The sequence below is a fragment of the Pagrus pagrus genome, assembly GCF_965226575.1.
Source record: "Pagrus pagrus genome assembly, chromosome: 12".
NCBI lineage: Eukaryota > Metazoa > Chordata > Actinopteri > Spariformes > Sparidae > Pagrus > Pagrus pagrus.
The window spans coordinates 6844112-6865640 of record NC_140196.1 but is presented as its reverse complement, the minus strand read 5'-3'; the positions used below and the strand labels follow the sequence as shown (position 1 = coordinate 6865640).

General features: G+C 45.3%; 1 protein-coding gene across 1 annotated transcript in view; it reads left to right on the top strand.

The window, feature by feature from the left end:
- The window catches only part of lingo3b (leucine rich repeat and Ig domain containing 3b), a 40710-nt gene extending 20479 nt beyond the window's left edge, over window positions 1-20231 (top strand). The window contains exons 2-4 of the mRNA XM_084369886.1: window positions 9583-10192; window positions 10850-11593; window positions 11900-20231. Of these exons, the coding sequence (XP_084226012.1) occupies window positions 9638-10192; window positions 10850-11593; window positions 11900-12469 (1869 nt within the window). The 5' untranslated portion in view covers window positions 9583-9637 and the 3' untranslated portion in view covers window positions 12470-20231. The remainder of the gene's footprint in view (window positions 1-9582; window positions 10193-10849; window positions 11594-11899) is intronic.
- The last annotated feature ends 1298 nt before the right edge of the window (window positions 20232-21529 follow it).

Genomic DNA, 21529 nt, shown 5'->3' with positions numbered 1-21529 from the left:
CTGGACTGCACCGCACTGTTGCTCATTAAAAACAGAGAGGGAAATAACAAAGCCAGTATTGAGTGGGAAGCAAATTCAAGCAAGGAGCAACCAAACACAAGACTTCAAAGAAGCAAAGTAAAAAATATTGTATTATTCCCGATGTGTGTGTTCTCAGTGGCACATCTGATGTGACATCTTATCCGCCGAAGTGGGACGGGGACGGCGAGGACAGACTGACGTTGATACCAGCCGAGCGGGCATCCGATACGGACGAGGTTGAGGAACAACAACAGCGAACGACAGCACAGACATTTGAGGCCGATGAGGAAGTCAACTCGTGTCTTGTGATTGATTCAAATCGTTGTTTTCAAGTTCGTCCTCTCTTAGTTACGAGTATCGACTTCAAATTCGAGGGTTTCGTGAATCTGTTACTGAAGGCAGATTTGATTTACTTCACTGTGTCAGGTGTCATTTACCTGGAAACACATTCATGCGCATGTCCACTTAGAAACAAGCCATTCCTCATTTTGAATATCTTTACATGAACAGTCTCCCTCAGGCTACTTATACAGTGTTCATGTTAATATTCATGTCATGACCATTTATGAATAAAACTGAATAATCCAGATATTTTACTGCAACATAAACAACGCACTGCATATCATTTTTCTAGTAACGTGGGTCGGTAGAGTTCACTGAAAAGAGGATGTGATAAATATACATATACACATAAATAAATACATAAATGGTCATACTCAACACATTCTCATAGCTAAAGGACTGAATATGAACGGTCACCGTCAGCTCAAGACCCATACCATTAAAACTGGAGCACTCTGGGTACCTTTGCACGTAGTTTTCCTCTCTGTTCCAGTCTTTAAAGTCACTGTCTCTACTGTCACTGTCCGACAAAGCATAATATTGAAATTATATTATGCAAATGTTTAAATTAAGCCCTGATTAGAATAAGGTCTACACCAAAAACTCACAGTCCTTTGGTTCATCGTCTGACCTTGTACCAAGTGTCAGGATTGAGATAACTAACAAAAAAGTATTGAATTCAGTTCTCTCAGAAGTTTTTACTTGAATTTCTTTGAGAAAAGTCTTAAATATTTTGTCTTATTGTTAATTATGAACTGTTATTTTCTTTCATTGTCTCCTGATGGGCAAGTGTTGGTTTTATTTTTTAGCAAAAAGTCAAATTAAATTAATGGATTTCATTCTTGTTTCATCCATCCATCAATCATATACTTATCCTAGTCAAGGTCGCATCTAATTCATTGATTATGTCTTCATGAATTATTCTGATATGCTGCTGGGAAGTAGTGTAAAATAATGTTCCTACTGGTTTTCCTCTTACTCTCATACTTTGGCTGAAAGTGAAACATGTATTGAGTTGTGTTGTATCGTGTAGAGCCGGCAGCCTCTTTCACCACTTCCTCAGTGCTCAGGTGTGAGACATGAACAACATGCTGTATCTGGTTGAGTGCATATTTATTGATCGGTTGGCTCTATGTTTTATGGATTAGCTGCTTCGTGATCACTTTGAGTAGCTTCGTCAGCACTGAGTGAAACTGATACGGACCGAAGCTATCGGTGTCGTGGGATTTAACCAGTCAGACTCCCCGCTGCGCCCGGCGCCCCTCACCGAGGCCTCGGTGTCGGTGAGGTTCAAAGTGAAAACACACACACACTTGGATGAAACGACCTTTTGGGCTCGTCTCCCTTCTAATCCACTTAGCGTTGTCTACCTCCTGCCCACACAGCAGCCCAGACAGCTCCTGTGTGAATGCAGGGACGTTTGTGTCGTGAGTGTGGTGTTCAACAAACAGTCGTTCCAACATTAAGATTATTTTTAGTGCGATGGAAGTAGCTTGTTTTTGGGGGGATGTGCTGTTTGTTGAAGTCATTTGAGGACTAGAGGAGATTCTTTTCCCCTTAATGAACGAGCGGCACATGGTTTTATTTTTTAGTTGCTGTCTTGTGGGGTTTTATCTCAGCTTGTTTTAGCTCTTGTTTGTTGTGCTGTTGCTCCTCTGTGGCTGTCAGGCACTGTTCTTGATGCGCTGCGCGTCCTCCGCTGATGTTCAGTTTCAATGCGATTTTTGGCTGACTTTGATGCAGTTAGAGAACTGAGGCTGGAGTTTGGCTTTCTTAGCTTGTGCTACTTTTTTTTTTTTTGCAAACTAACTATCAGTATTGACGGCACCTCGCTTCGCTGTGCTTCTCAGGAAAGAGGCAGACGCGCATCGGCTCGGAGAAATCACAGAGATCTGTGAGGTATTTTGGGGATCACCTGGTTAGAGGCGAAACAGTACAGTAGGAGGCTGCGTGAGTCAGAAAGCGTCTCTCGTTTTGTGCAACATCATCCCCTGTACAAGGAGACAGTCATCAGCAGAGGGCTGATGCTTCTCTGAAGGATGATGAAGTGTGTGCGTGTGTGCTGTAAAGCCTGTAGCTGTGCTGCAGACTCGAGTTGTCAGGAATATATGAGAGGATCGAGACTGACAGTGTGGATATGTTACCTTGCGTCCTCAGCTTAGCAGCCGTCTACTCGGTGTACATCCATGCAGTGACTCTGTGTGAAAGTGTGTGCGTGACAGAAATCTGGGTGTGTGTGCATATCAAACTTTTAACATTTCAGATTGCGAATGCTCTAATGAGCCGAGCAGAAAAGGGTTTTGAGAGGGTGAGGACTAAGACAATCATCTCAGTCATCCTCCAACTCACAGCGAAATGTCACAGATGGTGGTGTAACATCATGTAAAATGTCATCGGGCTAAAAAAAATGGGCTACAGCTGCACTTCATAACAATTAACAGCCTGTCATGGTCATCACACATCTCCATCCTGGTTAAAAAGCACAAGTCCCATTAAAAGTTTGTGTCAGCTTCTGCAGAGGAGCAATAAAAAAAGGCATCCTGACTGAAAAACATCACTCATTGGCACGGGGATGTGCACCGCCCAGGTCAGGAAGGGTCTGCAGCGGGTGATTAAAACCGCCCATTGTACCCGTACAGACTATTATTGAGAACAGTGAAGTGAGATGTCTGCTCAGATTGCAAAGGATGCTAAAAGACAACACCCAGCCCGGCCACAAGCTGAGATACACAAGATCCGCTGCTGTACCACCAGACTGGAGAGCAGCTTCTCTCCTCTGTTTATTATAATCTATTCAGAGTCGTGTTTCAAATGTAAAACCAGGACCCACTCTGTTTTTTTACTGTTTGATCGCCAACTCCTGAGGGGAAACAATCTGTTCTTTAGCTGCTAAATGTTTCACTATGTTCACCAGCTACTCCCTTAATTGTGTTGGTCTGCAATTTAGTGCTGGGCTGGTGGTGATCAGAGGGCTGTTAAAGCTTTCTGTTTTGCTGAAAACAAGCAGTGAGAGTGCACAAATAAAGTTACGGGCTCAACAATGAGTTGAAACTTGCAATTATGCTCTGTAAAGTCAATGGGGACTCTAGATTCAGGTGATAATTCTCATTCTGTTACGGTTCGTAGGAGAGATTTGCAGGAACCAAAAGCAGAAGTACTGCTGAATGTTTGTGGTGGAGGAGGGCTGAGGGTCGGGTCGATGGCTCCGCTGGTGTAGAGGGGCAGGCTCACAGTGGCACAGGTGGTGAAACACTAAAGCTCAAATGTCTGAGGAGGCTGGTGTCAGAGGTGCTGGGTCGCCGGGTCGCGGTGTGGCACGGAGCTGGATCCAGAGGAGGTTTGTTCACCGGTGAGGTGGAAGAGAGGCAAAGTTAGTCGACCAGCAAAAAACTAAAGAAACTCTAGTGAGACCGTGCACTAACTGGTACACCATGTACCACGTCTAGTTGACAAAACAGTCTGGCAGCGTGAAGACCAGGGTTTTGTAAGCTGCCGCTGATTGAACCAAATGTGCTGCAGGTGTGTGAGAGTCATCAGCTCCTGCCAATCAGAAAAAACACACCCAGCCTCTCCAGAGAGCCTCTGACAGCACACAAGCACAAAAACCACAGAGGCCACAACAAAACCCACTCAATGACACATTCAGTACTTTGTTATTGTAAAAAATATGAAGTATAGATGCTTTAAGTTTGAAAGTAAGAGGAAAGTGAAGGATTTTTAAATTTCACTTTCTTCAGTTTGATAAATACAAGCCTTGATCTGCATTTGGTTTTGAACTAACGTAAATACCTCAACGAAAATCTCCATAATATGATTTCATTTAGTCATGGCTTCAGTCCCATGTTCTTATTTTCTGCGATTGATACAGATATAGGAAAGCCTTCAAGACACACGTGTAACGAGCCCCTATGTCCGAAAAAACACCAGGAAAGTGCTCTCCTGGATGCCTCTATGGTAGATAAAACACGATTTAATGCCCTTCCAGTGGAAAAAATGTGATTAAGTGCCTTCTCTTCACTATAAATTATCATGACTGGTGCCTCATCTGCATACAGCTGGTGCCCTTTTTATTTTTTTACCCCGGCCCCTCAAACATCCTCAGTCCGCCACTGCTGGGACCAAGTGAAATGATCTGACCCCAAAGTCAGAATATAAGTCTACAAGACTGAATGTGAGACTGAATAACTTACAGCTACAATAATTTACTACTTCCTTCAGTTATTGTTTGAATATTTGATGTATCATTGAAACACTACTGCAGCAGTCATGTCAAGGGTTTCTGTTTTTGGCTCTCATCTGCTGAAGGTCAACCTGGACAGCTTGTCAGTCTCAATCAGTTCACACTCGCTGCCTCTGTGACTCAGACGTCTGACAGGAAGAGGATGCAGCTACAGTAAGACCGCGCCGAGCGAGCGCCGTCACGAGTATCGCCTCTCTGCAAAGACAAACTGCACAGCGAGCAGTTGGTCTTTGTCAGCGATGGTCACATTGTTGTCTGTCACGTTGTCGCGGTGATGATGGCCGTTGATGATAAGTGTTTGCATTCTTTCTGCTCCAGTTTTTTTATCTATATTTTATCTTTGTGTTCCCACTCCAGGCATTGTACGCCTCGTCACTGTGGAGATCCCGCTCTGTGAGCCTCCACCCAGGGCCTTCTTTCCATTTGTGTTCTGCCGATAATTATGTTGTGATGACAGTTTTCCTTTGTTATCGTCGCCAGTCTAAGTTTGGGCGTTGTTGTTTTTGTTTTGTCTCTGACAGCGTGGGCGTCGTGGATCCTTCTCGAGATTTAAACTTTGATTTGAAGAGGCAGGAATAAACTTGATTTGGCTTTTTCAGACTTAGAGAAGAAACTTTCACGTCGACTAGTCAATATTTCGTGTAGATTAATACGCCCAAACTGAGAATTTTAATGAAATCATAAATCTCTGCGTTCAGCAAATGTATTTGTCTTCCCTCTCGACGTTTATGTTCCCCTTCTCTCAGGCTCCTCCGTACCACACAGCTGCTAATCTGTACTCCACACTTGACTCAGGCTTAAAAAGGAGTGACTAAGCACAGATTTAATTCTGGACTTAAAGCTACTTAGCAATGGAAAGCACAAACTGTCAGCTTTCCCCCTGAGAAGTAAGAATGTGTCAAGTTTGCACCTTGGTTTGTTTGCAACAATAAAATGTAAAAAGCTTCCTGGAATAACCTGCTGCCTGCCTGCCTGCCTGCCTGACTGCTCCAACACCTCCGATGCTAAATTGTGTCGCTCTGAGAGGTTTTTTTATAGAGAGCGTCTGTGTTGCCGGGGTCAGTTTGTGTGTGTGGGAGAGAGGAAGTGAAAATGCCAGACAAAGCTGAGGATGGAGGGATGCTCGGGGTTGAGGAGATCCACGCTCTGCTGGCCAAATATAAAGGCTTATAAAGGCTACCAGTCAACATGGATGACCTATTTACGGTCAGACACACTGCCACACTGCCACAAAAATACACCAGACAGTGACCACAACCTTTATTTTCCCTCCGCGGTTATTTGGGAAGCGACTTTTCTTGGCAACACGGTGTTTTTAATCAGACTATCCTGAACCAGTGTTTGAGACATCTGGCCTCGGTCATCAGTGCAGGCAGATGATGTATGTTTCATTGCACAGGGATGTTGTTCCCCAACATCTGCTCATTAGGTCAGTATCTAAAAAGTTGGTTATTTTTAGCTCCTGGGTTGAGTTTCCTCTCATTCTTCACCTTGTTTCTCCCTGGACAGCTGGCCTGAGGCAGAATCTGCCTTCCTGACTGTCTGGATGTGCGGGAATTGCCCCTGCTGTTGCCTTAACATCTGGCACATGTTAATTTACAGCTTCGAGTGGGTCCGTGCGCGGGAGCTTGCTGTAAGGCTGACCCGGCGCTCTTTAATGTTGAAGTCAGATCCACAGGGCACAGGCTGCTGATAAAAACCACCTGCTGCACCTGTGGTAGAAAAGCTATCCTCGGTATTTGCCTTGAGAGCGAGAGTAAAGATGTGTATTTATTTGCCTGCTCACTCATGCGCGGACGACTGTGGTTCCACTTGTTTGATGAAGTGTGTGTGTGTGTGTTGTTTAAGGATCCCTGCGTGTCCTTCAGTCCGGCGGTGAGGACCTTGTCTGCCTCCACGATGTCAGCTCATTGATTCATGCTGTGACTCTGCCACTGACCCGTAGGACGACTCTCAGGGGGGGTGTGGAGACAGGTTACATCCATCAGACTGCCTAAGAGCCGGGCAGATGTGCACTGATACACACAGAGACACTGTACACTGCACACTCACAATATAACCACGATAAGAGTCTATTCTAGCAGCTTAAAGGGTAACTCCGCCAATTTGAACATGTAAGTGTGTTAGCAGGTATTGGGGAGTAATACTGCATGTGTGGAAAAAGTAGTACTGTATAAAGCCTTACGATACGATATACAATACATCTTGAACTCAAAAGCTTTGCATATAAATGCCTCCAAGTTACAGTAAAATAAACTGAAAACAGCACCAGCTGTGTCAGTCACAACAATAAATTTCACATAACAAATATGGCACCCACCCCATAAAAAAGAAAAACACTGCACAATCCCTTCAGCCTCGAGCAGCTTTGTTTAAAAGTTTGATAGAGGTAGGCACAAATGAATTTTTAAAATGATTGAGTTTACAGCGGGGGACTCTGTTTCATCTGCCACTAGGCAAGAGCTCATACTCTGTGTGGAGGATGCATGATGGGTCGGCCAAAATCCTCTGAACTTGCCCGAGAACACTGACTGTTCGTATGGACCGGAGGGGCCGGTGTCCTGCTTTTGACCTGTCATCCCCCCGTCTCCATCCCCTAGTAGCAGAGAGGGTGCAGGGGCAGAGGGGTTGTTTAGTTGAATTTGTTAGTCTAGTCCACCTGACTCATCGATCCTTTATCTGAGGTTTGTACAAGTGTATGGCCCCGAGCATGACGCTGAAACATCAGTAACCTCACTGTGCTGCGTGTCAATAAATCCATGACGCTGTCTGTGGTGCTGAAGGAGCAAACACATTTGTAATTGTGCTTTTTCTCTCCTCAGTCCCGCCCTTCTGTCAGGTTTGTCTTGGATCTATAACATGCTCAAAACTTAGACTATGAATACTTTACTGAAGCCCTAACTCTAACCTATTATCACAGCCGCTGAGATATCCCAATCTGAATATCTCAACAAAAACACGAACATTTTAGATTCACGGTGGCCCGAGAGGAAAAGACTTTGATTTTGTGCCAATCCATCCCATTGATGTTGAGATATTTCACTGCATAACAGCAGAGACCATGAATGTCGGGACAAAATCTAACAGGAGTCCCTTGAATAGTTTTTCAGTCTGGATGAAAAGCGAGTGACTAATTGAGCCACATTGCCAGCATTGCTGGAGATCCTTAATGTTTCGTTGAGAAAAAGGTTTGACATCATCTCGTCAGGGCATCCAGAACGATCATGCCGGTGCACCAACGCAGATGCTAATTTTGTTTGATTTGGTCGTATAAATAGCTTGTTATTTTTGAGCATCTGTGCACTCATGTTTGTTTTTCAGATCTCTCGGTTACTCTCCTGGGCTCGATTCCACGGAGACGTTAAGGTTTGCTGCTCTGTTGTTGTGGTCATGGAGAGTTGTTGCTGGTCGACAGCGCGAGGCTGAGTCGCTGCTGAGAACTGGGTCAGTTTGTGCAGCAGTCTGCACAGCAGCCTCTCTGTGCCTGCGTTTTGTCTCCCAGCGAAAGGGAAAATTGTGCCAGATTTCAACCAGATCCTTCAGATAGGGGATCTGTAAACAGAGTGTTTTTCCAGGCCTGTCAAAAATTGTGGGACTTATCCACCCCGAGGCTTAGTAGATGAGACACAATCTCTGGGGGTTTGTACTGCCGTTTGTGTGTGTGTGATCATGTGTGAAAGTACGTCAGTGTGGTGCATGTGTGCAAAGAATTTATGTCTGCCATCATTTAAATTTAGCTTAAATCCCATTTCATCCTGTTTGATCCCATTGATGCCAACGCATTGAATCAGTCAGATATGATTAGGCGTTCAAGACGCTGTTTTCTAAATCCAACTTGCTAGAAAGAGACTTGAGGCAAAGCCCGCAGCAACAAGAGAAACTGGCGAGTTTTGGCTTTTTTCAACAGAGTGACTCGCCCTCTGAACACTGCCCATTTTGCACAAACCAACGCATACATTATTAATCTCTCTGGCTCTGCCTCGCTCCACTGCCAGCATCAGAGTACATTTTAACATGATACTCCCTGGTGAAGATGACATATTCTCTCTCGACAGAAAACAACAACCAAGCAAATAGTCAAAAGTTAACATCAGGGGGTGTCTGGTGAGCGTGTTTTGCATGACGGTGGAGAAACTTGTTTTCAAACTCTAGAGTTTATGAGCCTTTTTCTTTTACAACTCCCTGCTAACTAGCTGGACACTGAGTTGTGTTCCAGATCTAATGCCAGGTGCTCTTTGACTGTCTCCGAGTTGAAAACGGTGCGTGGGAGAGATGACAGGTTGCCTGAAGGAATATTAAAGCCGGAGTGATTCATCTTATTTTTTCGTGGGGGGACCATAACGATTTTTTAATTCATACCCAGCAAAATGCCACGTCCCACGCACACATGCACCAGAACACACCTGATCAAACACATAATGTGACTTAAGCACCAGCGATTCAAAACAGTCAAGCGCCTCACACTTCATAGGCGGCTGGCTCCCAGGCATAGCGTGATTGTTGAGGAGGAGCTCAGTCTGTGTTTATGCGTGGTGGTGATAATAAATTCATTGTGTTTGTCAAAATGGAGCAGACGGTCTCAGAGCTGCGACGAGAGCCGAGGAGATGCAACATGCATGAATTGAGCTGAGGCGAGAACCTTCCTCACATGGCTCCCACTGTCCCAGTTCTTCAGCGGATGAATAAGTGAAAAAACAAAATTATCTTAACTTTCCTACACGGATCCATGTTCCTGTCATGGGGGCTAATCAGTTGTATTTCAATGCTGCGTCACGATACGTCTGAAATCTCCACAGCTTTCCACACAATATGGAGGCTTAAACTGCAGGAAGCATGGATAATTTAGAGACATGTGGATGTAATTTTTATGAGCTTGGAGATGATAGACGGTAGATTCTGTAGTGTAATGGCTCTATTCATTCCTCTCATTTTCTTTTCTGTCCCCTCTCTCTTTGTTTCCATCCTCTTCCCTCTCGCAGGTGCATGGTGCACTGACCCTGCCTGCGACAGGCGAGGAGTCAGAGGACCAGGGCCATGACTGGCTCTCCTGGCCCTGGTGGGCGTGCCTTAGTGCCATGGCAGAGGATGTGGCGGTTGGTCCTGGGTGCTTCTCTGGTTGCCATGATAACCCTGACGCTGCCAGGAAGTAGCCAGGCCTGTCCGCCACGGTGCGAGTGCTCAGCTCAGCTAAGGTCGGTGTCGTGCCAGCGGCGGCGGCTCACTAATATCCCAGAGGGCATCCCCACAGAGACGCGACTTCTGGACCTCAGCAAGAACCGGCTTCGCTGGGTGCAGGCGGGTGACCTGGCGCCGTACCCGCGGCTCGAGGAGGTGGACCTCAGCGAGAACCTCATCGCCACATTAGAGCCCAATGCCTTCGCCAGCCTCCAGAATCTTAAAGTGCTGAAGTTAAGGGGGAACCAGCTGAAGCTAGTGCCCATGGGGGCCTTCGCCAAGCTGGGCAATCTGACCAGCCTGGACCTGAGCGAGAACAAGATGGTGATTTTATTGGACTACACCTTTCAGGACCTGAAGAGTCTGAAACATCTGGAGGTGGGAGACAACGATCTGGTTTATATATCCCACAAGGTACGCTCTCCAGCCTCTTGTCTGTATCATGACTGTGTGTTTTCTTATGAAAAACTAGACGGAAGAACATTTCACTTTATTTTTAAAAAATCCTCCTTGGAAATGAGTTCCCAGAGGATCACACTTTCATACTGATAGTACTGGAATATATTCTGTGGTTTTAAATAGACTGCAGTGCCAAGCAGGTATTTGCCAGCCATAGTGCCTGTAGCAAAGCCTGGTTTGGCTGAGAAATATGTAGTTCAGTGCGTCCGGAAATGTCCTTATTTGCTTTGCTACCAAGAGTCAGATGAGAGGTTTGATATCACTGTGATGTCTGTACTCTAAATATGAAGTTAGAGCCAGCGGCCGCTGAGCTTATCATAGCAGAAGGACTGAAAACAGGGTGAAACAGCTGGCCTGGCTCCTCTAACGGTACTGAAATCCATGTACGAGCACCTCTGAAGCTCACTAATTACCATCTCATTTGTTTAATCCATACAAAAACTGAAGTGTATGACAAATCAGGATTTTATCTCTGCAGCACAATATGTCTTTGATATAACATCAACACTGTTCCTCTGTTGATAATTTTGGTACGTTGTTGCATGTTTTAAATTAAGATTCTTACATATCGCCACTTTAAGTTTCAAGATCTTTTATCTTGCTGATTTTCAGGCGTTCTCAGGGCTGCTGGGGCTGGAAGATCTCACAGTAGAGCGCTGCAACCTGACATCCATCTCCGGCCAGACGCTGTCTTACCTCCGCAGCCTGGTCACCCTTCGCCTTCGTCACCTCAGCATCATCGCCCTGGAGGACCAAAACTTCCGCAAGCTCTCCAACCTGCGGGGTCTGGACATCGATCACTGGCCGTACCTGGAGTACATTTCTCCTCTCAGTTTCCAGGGCCTGGACCTCCACTGGCTTTCCATCACCAACACCAACATCACCTCTGTCCCCTCCGCTTCCTTCAAGAACCTGGTACACCTCACCCACCTCAACCTCTCCTACAACCCCATCGCCACACTCGAGCCCTGGGCCTTCAAGGACCTGCTGAGGCTGAAGGAGCTCATCATGGTAAGCACGGGGTTGATGACGGTGGAGCCCCATGCCTTTGGAGGCCTCCGACAGATCCGGGTGCTCAACTTCTCCTCGAACGACCTGCAGACTCTTGAAGAGGGCTCCTTCCACTCTGTCAACAGTCTGGAGACCCTCAGAGTGGACGGGAACCCCCTGATGTGTGACTGCCGTCTGTTGTGGATCCTGCAAAGACGCAAGACCCTCAACTTTGACGGCAGAGTGCCGGTGTGTGCGGGGCCGGTGGAGGTGCAAGGGGTCAGCCTCAGCGCCTTCACCGATTCTGCACTCTTCGATCACTTTACATGCCAGAAACCTAAGATACGCAACCGTAAGATGCAGCAGGTAATGAAGACGATCACATATATGTTTGATACTTAAAGGTCCTATTTGTAAGATGCTGACACTTTGGGATGGCAGCCGACCCGACCACGATCCCAAAGCGTCAGTATTTGACGAGTTGGGAATGAGACAAAAATCAACTATCTTACAAATAGGACCTTTCACACAAAAATCAATGAATGCCCAGTTTGATTACTGAGGTTATGCTAATTGCTTCTAAAAGCACAGAAAGTATTTTGTAATGATGCCAGACGTTGTCGTGCTCCTGTATTTATTACTCCATGCACTCCTTTCCTCAACCTCCCGCAGGTGATCGCTCGCGAGGGCCAGCAAGTGAGTTTTCTGTGTCGAGCTGAAGGAGAACCCGTCCCCGCTATTGTCTGGATTTCCCCACAGCGCAGACGGATCACAGCTAAGAGTTCAGGGCGCATTACCGTTCTCCCGAGTGGCACCCTGGAGATCCGATACGCCCAGCTCACCGACAGCGGAACATACATCTGCATCGCCAGCAACGCCGGAGGCAATGACACCTACTTCGCCACGCTCACGGTGCGTGGCCAGCCGCTTGACGCCGCCTCGGCCTTCTTTCTCAACCGCTCGCTGTACGGCGGCGAGTTCTTCAACGACACAAATCTGAACAGCACGCGCGTTTTCCTCAAGTTCACCTTGGACCTGACCACCATCTTGGTCTCCACGGCCATGGGTTGCATCACCTTCCTGGGGGTGGTCCTCTTCTGTTTCCTGCTGTTGTTCGTGTGGAGCCGGGGACGCGGCCAACGCAAGAACAACTTCACAGTGGAGTACTCATTCCGGAAATCTGAACCCGCCACTGGAGGCTCCTCGGGAGGGACCAGGAAGTTCAATATGAAGATGATATGAAACAACGCAGCCAGGGGTCCCTCGGGGGAGGCATGAGCACGTCCCATAAACGTGTTTGACACACGCAAACACACACAGCCACTGACTCGCAAAGAAGTCTGAAAGCACATTATGAGTTCCCGTCCATGGCTCTATTCTAAATTGAGCGCCCACATCAAAAACCGGAGCCATGAGATGAATTGGTTTGATTTGTGAATGGAAACAAAACGACCCTGATCTCTCTGTCTCTCAGTGGTTTTATTCAGCTTGTGGTGAAAAAGCATGTTTGAAGGAAACCACAGAATTGATAGATTTGAACAAGCTGCTGGTCTGCAGCGCTTGATAAGAATAATAGAGTTAAGTTAAGAATTATAGGAAATAAGTTTTGGAAATTGGCATGATGATTGAGCTGTGGAGTTCTGGTAGTCCCGTCTCTCGGTTACATTGTTGAGAAAATGAAATAAAATCCCTATTTCATTTAAATTTCCTTCGACTGTATTGAGTGCAGTCAGGGACTTTAAAGGAAATGTATTACAGGGAGACCTGACTACCATCCAGTCATAGAGTTTGTAGCTCTGCCTTGTTAAGATTCATGCATGTAGAAATGCAGGTAAGAGTTAAGTTGTAAGTTCAAACCGCTGAATAAAACAAATTGTTTTGAAGACAGTTTGAATATGTTTTTCTACAAAACATTTAACAGCCACCTTTGACATTATCATATGCCATTTGTTCTAATCAGCTAAAGCCTAATATATATAAGATAAGGTCTGATAATAAGGAGCGATTTATTTGGATCAAACACAATTTGGCCTTTTCTTCTTTGTGAGAGTTTGCGACAACGTTAGCTGTGTGAGTTTGGGACGAGCGCACTGACCGAGAGCTGCTGTGGCTGCCCGTGGCCCAGAGGGTTTGGTTAGGAAGTCAAGCCCACCGGACACGGGCCGCTGCAGTAGCCATAGCAACCAACACAAGAGAGAGCAAGGGGGGACGGGGGCCGGTGGGGCCCCAGAGGATCGCTGGGTAGAAGGGGAAATAAGAGGTCAGTGTGACCTCTTCTTCCTCTCCCCTACATCACAAGGCCCGTTCACGCTCGCCGATCAACAGGAGAGGGTCGACCCGCCGGGCTCCACCTTCCCGTCCCCCGCCGCCTCTCTGCTGTGCTGGTGGACGCCTGACCTTCCCAGCGCTGCCCGGGGGGAGCAGCCTGGAGAGTCGGGTCACACTCAGAGGTAGACAGAGGACACAGAGCGACACTGTAGGGGGTCTTCACATAAACACACAGCAAACACATGCATAGCACCTTTTCTCAGGAGAAGTGAAACCCTACAGAGTGAAACCACACATAACGCACTCTGCTAAAATATGACATTCCAGCAATACTGTATGTAGAGCCATAAAGCCAAAATTCATTCTCTAAGAGAGAAGTGATGTGAATTTGTGAGTGAAGAAACAAAGCCATAGTACGTGTACCTTGTTTTTTTTATACAGTAACATGTGCATGATTCAGTTATATAATAACAATTAATGCTACTGCCATTTTACAAGCTGTCGTGGTGTTCACAAGACCATCTGCTGTCGCTGGGCTTGCATAAAGTTGCACCCCAACACACACACACACACACACACACACACACACACACACACAGAAGCACCTCAAGGTTATTTGGATTGATACAACAATCGCAGTCACACACGACTAAACATACAAATTGATAAAGCAGTGTGGTGCTGACTGCTCTCTCTCTGTCTCTGAGACGGTCGGTGTTCGAATGTCTCTGCCCCCCTAGCCCAGTGCATCCCCCCTCCTCACCCCTACCCTACCCCCCCACACACACACCCCCACTGGGTCCTCCTTTGGGAGGGGTCCCTGGCTGGAGATCGAGGAATCAAATGTAAATGAAGTCGTGTTAACCCTACCCACGCCATGTGCATCGTATAGTGGAGAGTAGTACTGTGGTTTTAAAATTGAAAAAAAAAAAAATAACAACAAAAAACCTTTATTTGAAGTGTTCTGTTGTTTTCTTGTTTGTCCTCCATTTTTAATTTCCTCAGTTGTTGTTCCCCGTGACCTTTTTGGCTGTTTAGCGTTTTAAAGTTCCCCGTCCTCCGTGTGGGACCGTTCTGTTCTCAACACCTAATGACATTCAGAGGCGAGGCCGAGTGTGTGCCCGTTCACGTCTCGGTGTGCTTATCAACGGAAACCAGGCAGAGCAGTATACTGAAGAAAACAGACAGCATCTAACCTCGTGTCTCCGGTTAAATTGGAAGTGTAACGAGATAGAGAAGCAAAAACACGTCTGGTTTGATTATAGCGCCTCGATTCAAACTAAAATTACTGGTTGTGCCGCACAAACAAGTTCTTATATTGAGATTATTTGCTCGTATTTACACACCAGCCTCCAGATGTAACTGTTGATAGCTAACTGATCCAACTGACAAAGCTAATAGTAGCTTGCTAATATACGACCCACCCACAGTGGAGGGTAAACGAGATAATGGATATGATCGTCTCTGACCCGACACTTGATCCAAATGCTGTTTAATAATATCGTATCTGAATATTTTATAGCCCTAAAATAGCAAAACATTATGCCAATAATGTTAAGTTAGCATAATCTTAAATAGCCTACATTGTTTTGCTCCAAAAACCAGACATCTTTGAAGCTATTACAGCTTGTGATGCTAAAGGAAGTCTACTTCCTGTTTACATAATTGACTGCTATTGATTGGACAGCAGTAACTTACAGATCTTCCCTTATAGGCTAATCAGTTTTCACATTGACCTACTAAATCACTAGCCTGAAGCTAGCTAGTTAGATTTTACACACAAACTTGTAGTGACGGTCAAATAATAGTTAGGTTAGCGAGGTTAGCATATGTTTCCAACTCTTTCTAAATTAATCAACTCTGAAACACACACGTTTCTCCATGTTTGTAGATATTGATTAATCAAAGTCAGGCATTCATGTGCAAAGATGTCTTACAATATAATATATAATATGTAACATGTACACTTTAAAATATCTAAAAATGGCTAAACCTATAATGTATATTTTATCGAGTTGAGTTACGTTTTTCCAAATGTTTCCAACAATGTTCAAAACCAGAGAGATCTTTGATTTTTATTCGAGGTAACGTTGCGTTTTCATTTGGTCGGCTGTCGCTCTGGATAAACATCAGAGACTGAGGAAGGAAAGGTGCGTGACTAAACATAAAACTTTAAAACATCACCTCGTCTGTGAGCCTGAGTCGCGTCAGATGGATTTTCATGAGCAACGGTGGCTGTTTAATAATGAACACTGTCATGATCCCACACAACTTTACAACAAACTCGTGCTCATATTATTTTGATTGCGAGGCCCGAGTGGCAGAAAATACAAACCGTGCGTTTAAGTTTAATATCAGCTCGTTGTTTGCTCTCCTTCCCAGATCTGCACAGGCTGTAGCTCATGATGCTACAGTGACTTCCTGTTTACATAGCTGATTGTTGTACAGATGTTTTTGGCAACACATAAAGTCTTTATGAATAAAGACCTCATTTACTAAATCACCAGTTTAAAGGCAGCTAGTTAATAAAAGCCAGGGAAGGACTTTACCCACAACCTCAATGATGGATTTACAAATAACTGCTGCTATTCAACCCGCTGACGCCTACAGATTTACTTACCATAAAAATGTTGTGAACCGCTGATTTAAAGCACAACCACAACACTGTACACAGACAAGTTTATGGTTCAGAAACAGTTTGCCTCAGGTAAAGTACGAGACTCTCGAAACTTTTGCAAAATAAATCCTGCAAACTCCATTTTCGTCCCCTGTGAGGGATGATGAAACCACGGCTTCTGTGTCAGGATGAATAACTGAACAGCCGTTAAAGATTCATGAGGCCGAATGAGAATAGATGAGCAAACTGGCCTGGTTTTTCATGCCGTCTTTAATAGTAGTCGGCGGCCATTTCCGTGTTGAGAACAGGACGTCGCCTTCGCGGACATCTCCTCTCCCCGAGCTGACCCTTTCGTTTTTCCATTCCCCCGTATTTCTCAGTGAAAACTAGGTTTAGAAGACAGTGCGAATGTCTGTCGTGATTGTCGATGGTGTTATCGTGTAAACATCAATCACAAATGTAAGCATAGATGAGGGTGCGTTTCATTTTTATTATCTTCTTCTCCTTCTCCCCCTCTTTGCCGTCCTCCTCCCCCTCTTCTTGTTCCCCGTCCTCTTTAACATTTACAAACCCCCTCGTTGTCCCTGTTCACAGTATTAGGCTGGAATATGGTTGTGTGGTAGTAGACACGTGTACTGTGTGGTCGGTGAGTCAGTGTTGTCGTGTTATGATTTGTTGCTCCTCGTGATGCCATCGAAACACGGAGCAGTGATCGGATCAGTGGAGACAAAAGAAGAAAGGGGTGACCCAGGTTCCCTAAAAAAACAAACATTGGTTCCCATTTCACGCCCTAACCCATTCCCGAAGAACCATTTCAAGAACTTTCCCGCTCTGCACAGTGCCACTCTGGGATCTTTCTCTGGATATGAAAACCCATGGACTGTACTGTATGTATTTTCTCTGATGATATCCTGTCACACTTTTAACCTATGTAGAAAGGGGAGGGGGAGGATGTTGTGAAACCGTGACCACGAGCCTACACTTTCTGCCTACGGTGAGTCATTTTGAAGCAGTCCATTCACTGAAACCGACATTTTCGTGTTGGTCGGGGTTAAAAATAAGCACTTCTCAAGTCCTTGAAAAGCTGAAGGAACTGATTTTTACTTTGAGCCAAATGCTCTCTAAAAAAAAAAATCTCCCAACGAGAATACATTTCCTCCCATTATCAGAGGCCTCGGTGAATATGTTCAACATTTAAATTGACAGAGCTGACACTCTGCCAAACAAAAAAAAAAAAACAAGGTGCCAGAACACGCAGTCTTGCAGCCAAGCCGTCGCCTCAATCTGGCTGACAGACTCTCAGTGTTTGCAGATAACGGCCGAGCTGAGCTTGATTCGTCTTGAGAAAGTAGGCTGAGCGATCCCCCGCTCCCTCCTCCGGTTCGTCCTTGCCTGGGGTTGGTGTACTGTAGTCTAGACGCCCCATTTAAAACAGCGGCAGCAACCTCACTATTAGGATACCTTCCACTGGGGGACCTCTTCAAAAGACGCAGACCCCAAAATAAGACACGCCAGACATCATCCTGAATTCGTCTCGTGTTTCCAATCCCAAAGGAGGCTCTGCTGCCATTTTGGCCAGTCTCAGTCTCACCTGAAGGCTGCGTTTCTGACTCCATATTAGCTCTAAATCATCTCCAACTCCACATCCTACAGCTGCAGTTGTGATTGGATTAGACTCGAGTTGAGTTATCAGAGCTGAGAGGAGCAGTAATGGGATGACGGAGGGAGCGAGCTCGGCTGATTGGGTGATTACTTGGCTTATTAGGCCCCATTTCCATAACTCGACTTCTCAGAAGAGCGTGTCGTGCAAATACTACTGTAGTTATTCCAGCTTCATACATGCAGTGGTTTCCTCTAATTGGACGGAGAGATGGCATAATTGGACATGAAGCAGAGCATTCGCTGAAGGGTTGTTTAAAGCACCTTGGACAGAGATCTGCTTCATCTTAACCTTGACCAGATAATAGCAAGCGCCCCCCCTTTCTATGTGACAACACTGACCCCAAGTGGTCGATGCGCGCAACAGCAACAAATGGGACCATCTACTGCTGATGCCGACAGTGGGAAAATAAATCGATAACAGCTTTGGGGTCTCATACAGTGAAACGCTGAAGAGAGCAAATTGACTGTTAGCTTCATAAGTCAGTGCTTCTTCGCTGATTTCCTTATAGCCATAGCGTGACCCCCTCTCCGCTCTGGGTGTCTGGGGGCGTTGTTTTGAATCTGATCGAAAAACCAACAGATGTGATCAAGTTTGCTGGCACTCAGTCTGTAGATCGAAAGACAAATACTTTCTGATGCCCCCCCTCCAGTCTCACCACCATCACAACAAAACAATAACAGAAACCCATGGTAAGAAAATGTCACAGTATCATTCTTTTCTCTGTATATGACTGAGAGCTGATCCGCAAACGATCGGTTCCTCTCATGAGAAGAAAAAAACAAACTGTTTTCTTGTGGTCTTAGCAGGTTTAATCTATGCATGCCTTTTGTATACAGTGATTGGTCTTGCCAAACTCTCACCTACACTTGTACGGAGAGCTATGGGTGCCATCGTTTGCTGGCCATGGGACTGGTTGAAACAAATTAAACTGTAAGAGCAAGCGAGACCATTCAAGTGTTTTTAAAGGGGCACTATGTACAGAGAAATCCACACGGAGACTTTTAATATTCACGATATTAATGAGGTAATGATGCAAAAATATTTAAATGAGAAAATCGGGTCGCCAGGACACCGTTTGACGCTGGAAAGGTGGCAGGGTGTTGTCCTTTAAGGTGAAAACAAATTGTTTGTTTGATTAGTTTTATCTCTAATTATAATTTCCTCCCCAAAACTACATAGTGCACCTTTAATCTGGTGAGACTCAAAGACAGGATCACGTGATCGCCTGCTCTTGTATTCCTGAGTGTGCATCTTACTAAATGACGCGTTTGTTTACTTGGGATGATTGTACTTTTACACATATCTTTCCACGCACAGAGGATCCGCTCGGATGTATACGCTGTAGATAAAATGATTGCTATTCCAAGCAGGATGGTGGGACTGATCAATGCTGTATGGGGATAGGATTATTAATGGCATACTTTCATTGATCTATCTTGAACCTTGTCAATCTCCCACAAGCCCTCTGGGGAAGGAAGGAGGGCGTGCAGAGCTCTTACAGACCTGGTTGGCACTCATTCCTAGGTTTCCACATTTACCCTTTCAAGATGATTTTCCTCTTTTAAGAACGAGATGGTGCCAGATTTCGACTTTACGTTTTATTCCCAGGTCTGAGCCGATGGTACGCCTTCCTGCTCCTCAGAGGAAGCTCTCGCTGGTGTAGCTCTGTGTTTGTTGGAGCCCTCTAATGGAAAATATTGAAGTTTACATCACAAGTTTGGCTGAGGTAAACTTACTCTCTCCTCTCTCTCTCCGTCTCTCTCTTTCCTCTCCGTCTCTCTCTCTTTCCTCTCTGTCTCTCTATCAACTTGGCACCGACCTCGTTAAACATTTCTCGACATTTGTCAACGATCGCTCTCAGTTTTTTTTTTGCACTAATGCATATTTGTTGCCTGTCGACACGGCCGTTACTGACTCCTGAAACCTAGGAATGAGTGCTGAGCGCTCCAATTAAACGCAGAGCTAACATAAAGACGGGCTGTTCGGCTTGTCGAATGAACGGTGTGATGTGATCAATCATTAAAGACTGACTCATGATAGAGACTGTTGTCTGATACGTACCAAATCTGGACTGCACCTGAATTATAAAACATATATTTTGCACCTGTGGATCCTTGGATGTGAAGAACAGAAAACTGTACATATTAGATCTATTAGCCATATCATGTCATCTAATCTGTAGACCTCCTTGCCATGTCTGACAGAGAACAATGACTGTTGAACTGTAAATAGTGTAGGTATAGTAATATAGGATATAACTGCTGCTTCTTTTCTCCAGGGATCACCCATGTTTTGCTCAGTCCCATGGCTGCTTGGTCTCAAAGGGAAGGATGAGACAATAATGTACTTGTCTATAAAAACACGAGTTCTTTTTTATTTTATTTCAATGTATGTTTTATATACCGTCTGTCTTGTAAATGAGCTCCTTTTGGTCATAAAAGCATGATGTGACTCTGTCGAACATGTCCCGTGTGTCTCTTCTCGTCTCCTGAAGGTCGAACGTTAATGAAACAGTCACACACACACACACACGCGCTGCACTACACCATCAGTGCGGTTGTGTTCGGATAAGATAATATTACGCAAATATGAATATAAAATCTGTATTTTACATCATCAGTGGTACATGTGACTAGTTGTTTGAGACGGGTTGCTTGTAGACAAACCCACAGAAGACACTCACCTGACTGTGTGGTTATCCCTCAGCTCTACACAGCTTTATAACATCGTCTTTGTCTTTGATTTGGTTTTCGGGGCCCACAACATCACTTTTTTAGTTCCCTCTCACCACATTTAGGCCACAACAGAAGGCTGTTTTGAGCTAAAAAGCTCTAAAAACCCACTGCACACCACCTGCTCTGCACCAAACAGCAGCAGACACAGTTAGCAGCTAGCTTGTGAACATAGTTGAGCATTTAGATGTTGGAGGGCCAGAGCTGCTAAACTGAAGAGCATCCACCGAGGAGTGAAAGAGGTCCAGAAGTCCAGAAATCCTGATCAGAACTCATCAGGACTATCAGGAGGGGAACAAGGAGTGTATGGAGGAGGCGTCCTGCCTGCCCAAACCACTCTGAGACAACAGCCAATCAGAGAGCAGCTCTGAGGTCACTGATGAACCCACATTTTAAAGGGGCAGTCCTGCATTTTAGCAAATCCTCATTTCTCATCAGTTGCTCTGCCAAAACCACATCGTCCCCTTTTTTTACAAACATCATGAGCTGGAGCTGTTGGAAAGTGGAGCTAACAGGCTAGCAGCGTTAGTGCTAAGCTAGGCTACACCTGTCTTGGACCATTTGACTCTGGAGGAGACGGAGAACGAGAAGGTTTTAATAAACGTCAGTGTCGTGTTTAAAGGAGCTGTCACTTCGTGTTGATGCTCAGATCTGATCAGATTCCTCAGATCAGTTCATCGTCACTACAAATATTCATTTTCATCAATTTAATCAACAAAATACAGAAATGAACAACAATTTTCCAGAAACAGGACTCTCAACAAACCCCCTGTGTAGGATTTAGTTTAATTAGTGAGGTTAAAGATTACAATCATTCAAATACTCCTCCTCTCATCATCCTCTTCCAAGCATGTAGGAGAACCTGTCCTCTAAAACACAAAGACAGTGAAAGGCTTTCTCTGGTTTGGTTTGTATGTTTTGGGCTACTGTAGAAACATGGCAGTGCAACATGGTGGACCCCCTGGAAGAGTCTCAGTGTAAGGTGACCCAGAACCAACGATTCTTAGTTGCATGTGATAATT